We start from the raw sequence: 10634 nt of genomic DNA, 5'->3' as shown, positions 1-10634 counted from the left end.
CTTTCTCTTCTGTGTCTCTTGAACAGCAGGCACAGGGCAGAATGCTGAGTGGGTGCTGGGCTCTGCTCAGCCTTGCCTCACCCCTGATCCCATTCTGGGGACGGGCAACCTCTGCAGTGCTTGTGTCTGCCTTCCCAAACCATCAGCCGTGCTGGCCCTGTGGTTGTGGCAGAGCAACAGCATCTTCCTCCTCCTGCTGCGTGGCTGCAGAGGGTTCCTGGGGCTGGGGGTGTCCATCTGTCCGTGCTTGCTGTCTGTACAGGCAGACAGTTCTGCAGGACAGGCCCCAGCAGGACGTGGGGTGCTGCTCTGTGTTTGCAGGCTGGCTGTGGGACTGTTGAGATTGCTGCGGTACCGAACCAACCCCGCTGTGTAGAGCAGCCTCCCTGCCCTGCAGTGTGCACTGCCTGCCCACGCCACGGCATTCCAAGGGGACTCCTCGGGTAGCTGTTGCTGCAGCCTCCAGCCAGGATATCCGTGGTCCCTCTTGGCAGCCTTCCCTTCCCTGCTGCATGCTCTTTACTCATGTTTATCAGTCAGGGAGCCACGTATTCCCTAACAGATGAAACTGTTTTCCACAGATCCTTTACATTTACCAACAGCTACCATGACTTGCTCTGGACTTGCCCGCTCCAGCCCTCCCAGCACAGTGGCTGAGCTCCCGTGGGTGCTGCTTCGGTGGCAGCATGCGCACCGCCCATGGGGTGCCTCTGTGCAGGACCATGGCACTGGTGTGTGCACATTCCTGGCTGCTTCAAAGGCTCTGCTCTGCTGGCTGATGGAGTTCTAGCACGATTTTTGTTGCTGTTGCTGCCCTTTAACCTGGGCTGGGCTCTGGTGCTGTGCTGAGCCTTGGAGGGTGAGTGAGCAGCTCCAGCCCAGAGGTTCCCAGCTGAGCCTGTCCTCCAGCAGCAGCAGCTCAAGCTGGGCTTTCTGCAGAGCTGTTTCCAGGGATTAACTGCAAAAGGTTTCTGTACAAGGGGCCCCCAGGCTCCTCTTTCAGTCAGCCTCCAGAGCCTCACGTTTTTAGCCAAAAAAGGAAATGACCCAGCTGCACGTAGCACTGAAACATCTGGATTTTATCCCTGTCATGAATGGGTCATGGCTGTACATGGCCCAGTGCCTGATTTACAGGAGGGGGAGGGTGATGTCATGCACAAACATCCCCCGAGACTCTGGAGTGTGGGTCTGAAACAGTCATGGAAATTTTATTAAGCACAAGGAGCAGTGTGAGGGGGGTCAGGCCAGGGCTGTTGTGCTGGGAGTGGGGAAGCTGCTGAGGACATGGGGCAGCACTGCAGGGGTAGAAAGAGACCCTGGCATTGACGAAATCTGCCCAAGCTGTGTCCTCCTGCACCACTGTGGATCAGGGACAGCGTTTGCAGCCCCAATGGGCAGAGCCAGGTTCAAGCCACTGCCTGGGGAGTCCTGTGCAGGGCCAGGAGTTGGACTTTGATGATCCTCATGGGTCCCTTCCAGTTCAGGATATTCTGTGATTCTCTGCATTTCAGCTCCCAGTCCCTGAAATGAAATGGCATCTCTTTGGCCAACTTTCTCCCACCTCCTCCCATGTGCGCTGCCATCTGTGGGCTGAGAAGGAGGGTGGTCACGCAAGGGCTGGTCTTGTCCTACCTCCATCCTCCTGATGCCAGCAGCCCAAAATAAGGAGGCCATGTGGCTGGATGGGACATTGCTGGATTTCAACTCCTTACCTTTCCAGAGATGACGTTTCATGCAAAGAGAAATAGACGAACACTAAGTTCAGAATCATAGCCCTGTTTTTATTTTTAGGCAGGCATTCATGAAGAAAAGTTATGTACTTTGGGGCAGCCTATAATGCAAGGGAGTAATTAAAGACAGTATTCTCACCTGCAGCATCATCCTCGCCTCACTGAAGGATCATCTCTGTCTGCCATTAATTAAGACATTTTTTTTTCTTGCTTTTGGCTTAGAGTAATTTATTGTGCATGGCAGAAAAATACGAATAATTTATTCATATACAGTGAGTCAAAATGTAATTACAGCTTTGCATTTGGCAGTGTTGGGGCACGGCACCCTTGGATTTAGGGTGGATCTGAAGAAGGCAGTTGAAACCCAAATGGGGTGTTTGTGGGAGGACTCGCACCGCGATCGTGTGGCTGAAAGCAAAGTCTGCGCTGCCGGCTACCGAGGCACCGGCCGCGGGGAGCTGCGGGCAGTCAGCACGGCCCGGCCCGGCTCGGCACCGCGCAACGCTGCTGCGGCCGGGCAACCCCGAGAAGCCTCCAGGCTGCGGCAGCCCTAAATCCAAACCGGCACCTCGGACCACTCAGTGCCACCAAGCACCGCGCTCGGACACGGCGCTCGGACACCGGCCCTGCCGCTCGGGCACCGCGCTCGGACACGGCCCTGCCGCTCGGACACCGCGCTCGGACACCGCTGTCGGACACGGCCCCGCGCTGAGGGGCACGGCCGGGCCGCAGCAGCCTCCTGCCGGCCGCCCCGGGGCACCGCGCAGCGCCCCGGAACCGGAACCTTCCCGCACACACACCGGGGCCTTCCGGCGGCAGTGGAAGCCGTGCGCGGGATGGAGACGATCCTGGAGCAGCAGCGGCGGTACCATGAGGAGCGGGAGCGGCTCATGGACGTGATGGTGAAGGAGATGCTCACCAAGAAGTCCACGGTGCGCCCGGGGCCTTGGGGGTGCGGAAGGCGCCCGCCGGGCCCGCGCTCACCGCTCTGCTCTCCCCGCAGCTCCGCGACCAGATCAACTCGGACCACCGCACCCGGGCCATGCAGGACGTGAGTGCTCCGGGGCCGGGGGCGGGAGCGGGGACGGGGTGGGGGCCGGGGCCGGGCTCCCCGGAGCGAGCGGGGGCTGGCCCGGTAACGGGCTCGGCGGCGCTCGGGCCTCTCCTTTGTTCCGCAGAGGTACATGGAAGTGAGCGGCAACCTGCGGGACCTGTACGACGACAAGGACGGGTGAGTGTGCCCGGGGCCCTTGTGTGCCTGAGCGTGTCGTGCTGCTTGAAGTCAGTGTGAATGTCTAAAGAGTAACACGCGAATGGAGATGTGGCGACTAAATGCGGGGCAGGACGCGAGTGCACACGGGAAGCATCCGTGTAGGATGGACAGGTTTTGTTGTGTTATGTCGTGGGGAGGCCCTGGCTGCTACGGGGGTTTGTCAGGGGCTGCAGCCTGTGCAGGGGAATGTGGCCACGAGCCCCTGAGCCCGGTGGGCTGGGAGGTCCCTATGACTCGAAGGTTTGCAATCAGACACTGCAGCACAGCCCTGGACTAAGGCTGTGTCAGTGTCGCCTTTCCCTTCCCTTCCCTTCCCTTCCCTTCCCTTCCCTTCCCTTCCCTTCCCTTCCCTTTAATCTGTTGCTGTCCATGAACTCACAGCCTACGTAAGGAAGAACTCAGTGCCATTTCCGGGCCAAATGAATTTGCAGAGTTTTACAACAGACTGAAGCAAATTAAGGAATTTCACCGGAAGCACCCAAATGAGGTGAGTAGTTACCTGGTCCTTAGAAAGAGGTGTGCTGTGCTCTGTTGGGTCTCATCCCTACAGGAAACAGAGCTTTTGTTTCCCCAGTTTTATTGCATTAACACACAAGTACTGAGAACACTCAGCACAGATGCTCAGGGCCAGGCAGCATGTGAGGGAGCAGTGCAGGACACTCATCCTGTTCCCTGCTAGAACAGGGATGTTCAGCTGAGCTGGGATCAGATCTCATTTTTCTCGTGCTGCCTAAAACCACACTTTTGCCTTTGTGCAGAAAGAAAGGTGACAAAGTTTGAGTCTCTTTTCTGTTTGCAGTTTCATTATTTGCCACCTTGCATGATTTTATATTAATTATTCTGGGACAGGAGCTGAATTACTGTGTGCCTTGTATCTGCCCATGCAGATCTGTGTTCCTATGTCAGTGGAGTTTGAGGAGCTGCTGAAGGCCAGAGACAACCCGAGTGAAGAAGCTCAGAGTAAGTTTGTCGTTTGCTCTAGCTCTGGCATTATTTAATAGGTTGTTTAATCTGGTTTGCATGTTTCAGGGCCTCACCTCCCTTTTACTAAATGACTTCTGAAAATTCTCCTGTCATCTAAATGCTTCTGAACTGCAGTCCCTGGAATGCTTCCCAGTGAGGCTGCTGTTCCTGGGGAATGTTCTGGTGCTTGCACAGAGCAGCAGTTGGGGCTGCTCAATGAGTATCAGAGACATTGTAGCACCTTCCTTAAGGAAAAATTACTTCACAGCTGATCCTTTTCCAGTTCAAAACCAGTTGTATAATAAGTAGGGAATATTAAGCTCATAATAAAGCTTTTCATGATCTTTCCTACAGATCTGGTGGAGTTCACAGATGAGGAAGGGTATGGCCGATACTTGGATTTGCATGATTGTTACCTCAAGTACATTAACCTGAAATCATCAGAGGTGAGTGGCTGCTGTGTGTGGGCCCAGGGATATCCAGGCCCTGCACAGGCTGGGGCTTCTCTTTTCTGGGAACTGGATGTTAATTTGGCCATGTATGACTCAGACTTTCTGTTCTTAGAAATTGGATTATATCACTTACTTATCCACATTTGACCAACTCTTCGATATTCCCAAGGAGAGAAAAAATGCAGAATATAAGAGGTGAGCCTGTTTGCCTGCCTGCTTCCTTTATGGTGAGAAGGAAATTGCTTCTGAAGTGTCCAGCTGCAGAGATTATAATTAACAGCCAAACTTAACTCACATAAATTGGGTCCCTGAGCTCAGTCATGTGTCTGAGCCCCAGTCAAACTTGCAGTACAGCAGAGATGTGGAGAGCCACATTCAGCTCAGAGGAAGAGCTTTAATGTACCCTTGGAACTGCTGTGTCAAGAAAATCCTGTGTGGAAAACCGGCCAGACCTTGGTCACGTCCCTCTGCAGCACTGAAGGGTAGTGGCTGTCCAAAGATGTGTTTAGAGGGTGATAGTGAATTACCTGTACTCATGATTCCCCTGCCAGGTATCTGGAAATGCTCCTTGAGTACCTGCAGGATTACACAGACCGAGTGAAACCATTACTGGACCAGAATGAACTTTTTGGGAAAATTCAGACGGAGTTTGAGAAGAAGTGGGAGAACGGCACATTCCCGGGCTGGCCGGTGAGCAGCCTGAGCCTGGGTGATGTTCCTGTGTTTGGGAGGGGTTTGTGTGAGTCATTTGTGTAAAGTCATTGCTGGGGGTGACCATGACAGTGAGGGCTGCCGCTCTGTGTCACCAGGGTGCAGGGTGATACCGACCTGAATTTAAAACCCAGCATAACTGGTTTAAAATGAGCTTTATTTCAGGTTGGCTTATTTTGCATCTTTACTACTGCTCCGTTTTCAGTTTAGTAAGAGGATTTTTCTCTGTGAAATGAACTGCTTTTCTTGAGATTAAAATGTTCTGTGGCCAGAAGTGTTATAGTATGCCATGCAGCTCTTGTATGTGGTTTGTTTTGGCAGAAAGAGACCAGCAGTGCCCTCACCCATGCTGGTGCCCACCTGGACCTCTCAGCCTTCTCCTCCTGGGAGGTACGTTTCCAGTGCTCTGCACTTACTGCCACATTTTGAGCAGGTGGAAGTTCAGTCATTTGGGTTTTTTGTGTAGTTTTAGTGCTGTGTTTTTGTCCCTGGCTCTGTGCTTTCTGCGTAAAACTTTGATGGTGCTGATGATGTAATTTCTTCCATTGGGGGATGTAACTTGAAAGACCTGGTTAGATTTGTTACATTTCTCATTTTCCTGGGAGCAGGGCTACACTGTTGGCAGTCCTTTCTTAAATACTGTTCATCAGGGTTTTTTCTTCATTAATAAGCTAAAGTGGGCTATATCTATATTGTATATGTTGAACAGCTTGTCTCTTACAGTGGTTTATTTAATTGAACAGGAATTGGCCTCCCTGGGACTGGACAGGTTAAAATCAGCTTTGCTGGCTCTGGGGCTGAAGTGTGGCGGGTAAGGTGCAATTTTGTAGACTTCCCTTCAGTTTCTGAGGTGTTCCTGTATCACATTTCTTTCTGGGATACTTGTGTGGTTATCTCTGTTGTACTAAAATTACCTTAGAGATGTTTGAAAGATAAAACATTAAGAACCAAACAGTGGGATCTGCTGCTCTGAACTGTCCTGTACAGGAATCTCTGGTACTCTGGACTTTGACTTGAAGAATGAAGGCAAAGATAAAAAGGAATCTCATGGTTTCCTAAAAGCTACATATAGATTTTTATTGCATGAATTCAGATAGTTCTCAGGAAAAGTAAAACTGCAGTCTAGACTAATCCCTTCCCTGCTTCTCTGCAGGACTCTGGAGGAGCGTGCTCAGAGGCTTTTTAGCACTAAAGGCAAATCCCTGGAAGCACTTGATCCTTCCTTGTTTGCTAAGAATCCAAAGACAAAAGGAAGCAAAAGGTGAGTTCTTAGAGGTCATTCTGAGGCTGGCAATGGTCTCTCCTCTTGGATGAGGAGTGTTCTTTAATCACCACTCCTGTGTAGTTAGTACAGAGATTCTGGAGTATTAGAAGCTTTTCATGTTGGACCAAATAGTGCTGAACCAAATGGAAAGTACCAGAGCTGAACTTGTGTGTTTAATGAAGATACCTCATCTATTTCAGAGACACTGAAAGAAATAAAGATCTTGCCTTCCTGGAAGCTCAGATTTATGAGTATGTGGAAGTTCTTGGGGTAAGGATTTTATTTTGTTTTTAAGCTTTTTATTTCAGAGCTGTCTAGTGACTGGAATGTTGTCCTTATCTTTACACAGTGCTTTCAAGGACAGCATCGCATCAGTGTGCTGCACCACATCTGTTTTGTGCATAAGTCATACAGTACTGCAAACCTTTACTTGATCTGCCTTGCTCCTTGCCTTCAGTTTTGGGGGGCTGTGTTCAGGGGGATGGCTGCTGCTGTAGTAACATTGGAAGTGCTGATAGGTGATACAAGGTTTCATTCTTTGCTAGTAGGAAATGTCAGGGTAGTAAAAACTGAAACTGTTTGGCTCAGTAAGGTGGGAGTTCTCTGCTTCACACTGGTCTTCTGTTTCCTCCCTCTGTACACTGAGGACGTTTTTTTCTACAAGAGTTTGGCCTGACTTTTTGCTGTCATGGTGTGTGGACAATCCCTTCCTTTCCCTCCCTCCAGGAACAAAGACACCTCACCCACGAGAACGTGCAGCGCAAGCAGGCGCGGACAGGGGAGGAGAGAGAGGAGGAGGAGGAAGAGCAGATCAGTGAGAGCGAGAGTGAAGATGAAGAAAATGAAATAATTTATAATCCTAAAAATCTCCCTCTTGGCTGGGATGGGAAGGTAACTGAGACTATCAGGCCTGGAGAAGTGGGACAGGTCACTAACTCCATGCTGCTTCTCTGTTTGAGTTTCTTTGCCTTGACCTAATCCTCTTGTCTCCTTGCTCCAGCCCATCCCATACTGGTTGTATAAACTCCATGGTCTGAACATCAACTACAACTGTGAGATTTGTGGTAACTACACCTACCGAGGGCCCAAGGCATTCCAGAGGCACTTTGCAGTAAGTGACACTTACTGCTGGAGCAGCCCTGCTGCATTCATTCACTCATTTTAATGAGTCACTGCTGAGTCCCTGGGGTCCCTGAGCAGCATTTTTGCCATGTGGGTCTGAGCTTTTGCTGTAGGGCTATGCAACAGGACCCAGAGATCATGTTAGGCAAACAGAGATCTCTTTTGCTACCATCCCTGCCCATTTGAACACCTATTGCAGTGCTCACTTCTGATGGGTGCAGTGTGGCTTTTGATGGCTGGTGTGGTATTACTGTCTGCAGGACAAGAAAATAATGTTTTTATAGAGGACTGGTAGATTTGTACTGTGACAGTAGGTTTTGCACCCTGTTCAGATGTTAATGTCTTATGCTGTTCCCTCTCACACTGATCTCATCTCTTTCCCCCAGGAGTGGAGACATGCCCACGGAATGCGGTGCCTGGGCATTCCCAACACAGCACACTTTGCCAATGTCACACAGATTGAGGATGCAGTCTCGTGTAAGTAGTGATGGCAGAACAGGGAACATGTTAAAGAACACCACCTTTTCTGAAGGAGTGCCTTTGGACCTTGGTCTCATGTTCCATCCTGAACACTCCGTTTAAAGCCTTGTTTGCTGCAGTTTGGTGCCTTTCAGTAAGCACACGGTGGAATGATAACTTTGTAATGGATGTAAGATATATTCCTGGATTTAAAAGGGAGGGAAAAAAGCTCATGTGTGTATTTTACTGGATTAAAAACCAGTATGTCAAGGGAAGTGGCATAGATCCTGTTTAACTTTGTGTTTACAGTGTGGGCAAAGCTGAAACAGCAGAAGGCTTCAGAGAGGTGGCAGCCCGATACAGAGGTGAGCAGTGAAAGGCATTCAGTGTCTCCCCTCCTGTGTCCCTGGGAACCCCTTGTTCCTGGTGTGAGTAGTGTCCTCACTTACACTGGTGCCTCTTCATAAACTTCTGGTCCAAAGCCATTTTTCAAGGGTGCAGGGCAAAAGTGGGAAGTAAAATCTATAGTACAACCTGTAATGACTCTGGCCCTGGCTGAGCTCTTCTCCCAGGACCTGCTGGCAGATCCACTGCCTGCCTTCCTGCACGGAAATTCTGGCAGGGTGCTCATGTTCAGTGGCTGTTCTTGGAGCTAACATTTGAGTTCTGTCTCTAAACTGTGGTTCTGTTCCAGGAGGAATATGAGGATTCCAGTGGGAACGTGGTGAATAAAAAGACCTACGAAGACCTGAAGCGCCAAGGGCTGCTGTAGCTGTCCCCAGGTGAAGGATCCCACATCTGTAGAGAGAGTGGATCTGGCAGCAGCTTTGACTTCTTCATTGTCTGGATTTTGTATGTGCATGAATATAGATTTCAAGAATACTTTATAGAGTCACTTTCTAGTAAGCCACTTAGACTTGTGACATTGTTTTATATTAAAAAAATACCTTGAAAAATAAAGTCATTGTAATTTAGGAAGTGCTGAGAGAATTGTCTTCTTTTGTATGCTGGAGGGAAGAGTTTTGATGACAGTGTGTTTAAAATTATTTTTACACAGCTGTCAGAAACAATTCCTTCTCTCATTTCCACTCTGCTGGAAATGTTTATGATGAGGGTTGACTCTGAAGCACATGGACACTGTGCTGACAGGTACTGGTCCTGTTTCTAGATCTTGGTGTGAACTTGTGGTTTTCTTTAAAAAACAAGCTCACCTGGCTTACAGAACTGTTTTTACCTTGTGTCTGTCTCTCTAGGGAGCTTTGGCCATTTTTTTTTCAGAGAACTACCAATTTAACTTCAGGTTTGCCTCTGGGGTGATTTCTGTGGCACTGCTTTTGGCTTGAATAACCTGGTAGGTGTCTGTGTGCACATCCATCTGTGGTGCAGGAGGATGGGGATGGGAACAGAGACTGTTTACAGGTGCCTGTTGTTGCTTCAGGAGCATCCTTGGCCCCTGGTATCACACTTGGAGATGTCTGTACATACCCCATGGATTCATGAAGCCTCAAGAATTGCAGCTCCACTGTGCAGAAGCCACTCACATCATGTATGGCAGTGGCAGTTGTTGTGTCCCTCAGTCCCCTGAGTGCAGAGGTGGCTTGTGTGACATGTCTAGCCTCTCAAGCCCTTTCTCCACTGCTGTACTGGGCCGTTTGTGTCTCTGCTGCTGTGGAGCTGCATGTGACACTTCCCCGGGGGCTGGCTGGCAGGGGTGGGGCTGGGCTGTGGGGCAGTGCCACAGCAGCTGTTCAGAGGTGTTCCAGCGCTGGCAGTGACTGCAGGTGTGCTGGGGCTTCAGGAACAGGCAGACAGGTGAGTCAATGCTGTGGGCTCTTTCCCTGCCTGGGAAGGTTATTCTGGGATGAGGCCGTGTCAGGAAGGTGGTTCCTCTGCCCTAGGGCTGGGCTGGCCTGGCACTGTGCTCAGCAAGGATGTCCAGAGCTGTTCTGAGTGGTGGCTGGGTTGCTTTGCAGGGTGAGGTGCCAGCTGGCTCTGTCTTTCTGTCACTCTGAGGGAATGGCCTTGGAGGTCTCTGAATGAGCTTCAGCCCCTCCAGACCCTGGGGGAATGGTGACTCAGCCTAAATCATAAAACAGGAGGGGGGTATTACCATTCTCCTTGGAGAACTTGGCTTTGGAGCCTGTTTGGACTCACATCTCCACCATTTCCTTAGCAAAACAGGTAAACATTTGGAATGCAAATAGAGGATGGAGAGCCAGGTCACATCTTCACTTGCAGCAGCAAACTGCTGCATGGTGGCACTTTTCTCTGTGTCACCCTGACCCCTGCTCGTGGCAGCTGCCTGCAGGGCTGTGCTGCCTTGTGAGCTCCAGGGAGGGTTGTTGCCACACCAACAGCGCACACAGCTCCCCAGGGCTCCTGATCCCTGTCAGCAACCACGGCAGCCTCGGTGGATTTGGGGAGTCTGTCATGAGGGGGTGCCTGGTTGTCCCAGGCTGAGCACTGGAGGGAGAGCACAGAGCTGTACAGGGGTATCCCCCCTGCACCTCGGGGCAGCAGCTCTGACCCCTCTCCCTCTGCCAGGTCCGGGCGCAGCTGTTGGTGGATGAGGATGGCTGGACACCGATGGCTCGTGCCCCCCACTCGAGGTAATGGGGCCGTGGTGCAGAGCACAGAGAGCAGTGCCTGTCTGTCCCCCA

General features: G+C 50.9%; 1 protein-coding gene across 1 annotated transcript; it reads left to right on the top strand.

Moving 5' to 3' along the window:
* The first annotated feature begins 2345 nt into the window (after window positions 1-2345).
* Window positions 2346-8952, top strand: SF3A3 (splicing factor 3a subunit 3). The gene is made up of 17 exons (XM_053998981.1): window positions 2346-2662; window positions 2734-2781; window positions 2909-2961; window positions 3385-3490; window positions 3891-3963; window positions 4321-4412; window positions 4531-4613; window positions 4970-5108; window positions 5451-5519; window positions 5873-5940; window positions 6283-6390; window positions 6594-6663; window positions 7120-7284; window positions 7394-7504; window positions 7902-7992; window positions 8284-8339; window positions 8669-8952. Exons 1-17 carry the CDS (start codon window positions 2567-2569, stop codon window positions 8744-8746), a joined length of 1506 nt encoding a protein of 501 aa, XP_053854956.1. The 5' UTR covers window positions 2346-2566; the 3' UTR covers window positions 8747-8952.
* Window positions 8953-10634: the final 1682 nt, after the last annotated feature.

Source organism: Vidua macroura, chromosome 25, assembly GCF_024509145.1.
Source record: "Vidua macroura isolate BioBank_ID:100142 chromosome 25, ASM2450914v1, whole genome shotgun sequence".
Lineage (NCBI taxonomy): Eukaryota > Metazoa > Chordata > Aves > Passeriformes > Viduidae > Vidua > Vidua macroura.
The sequence above is the reverse complement of the archived record's forward strand: the minus strand, read 5'-3'. Positions and strand labels throughout refer to the sequence as shown.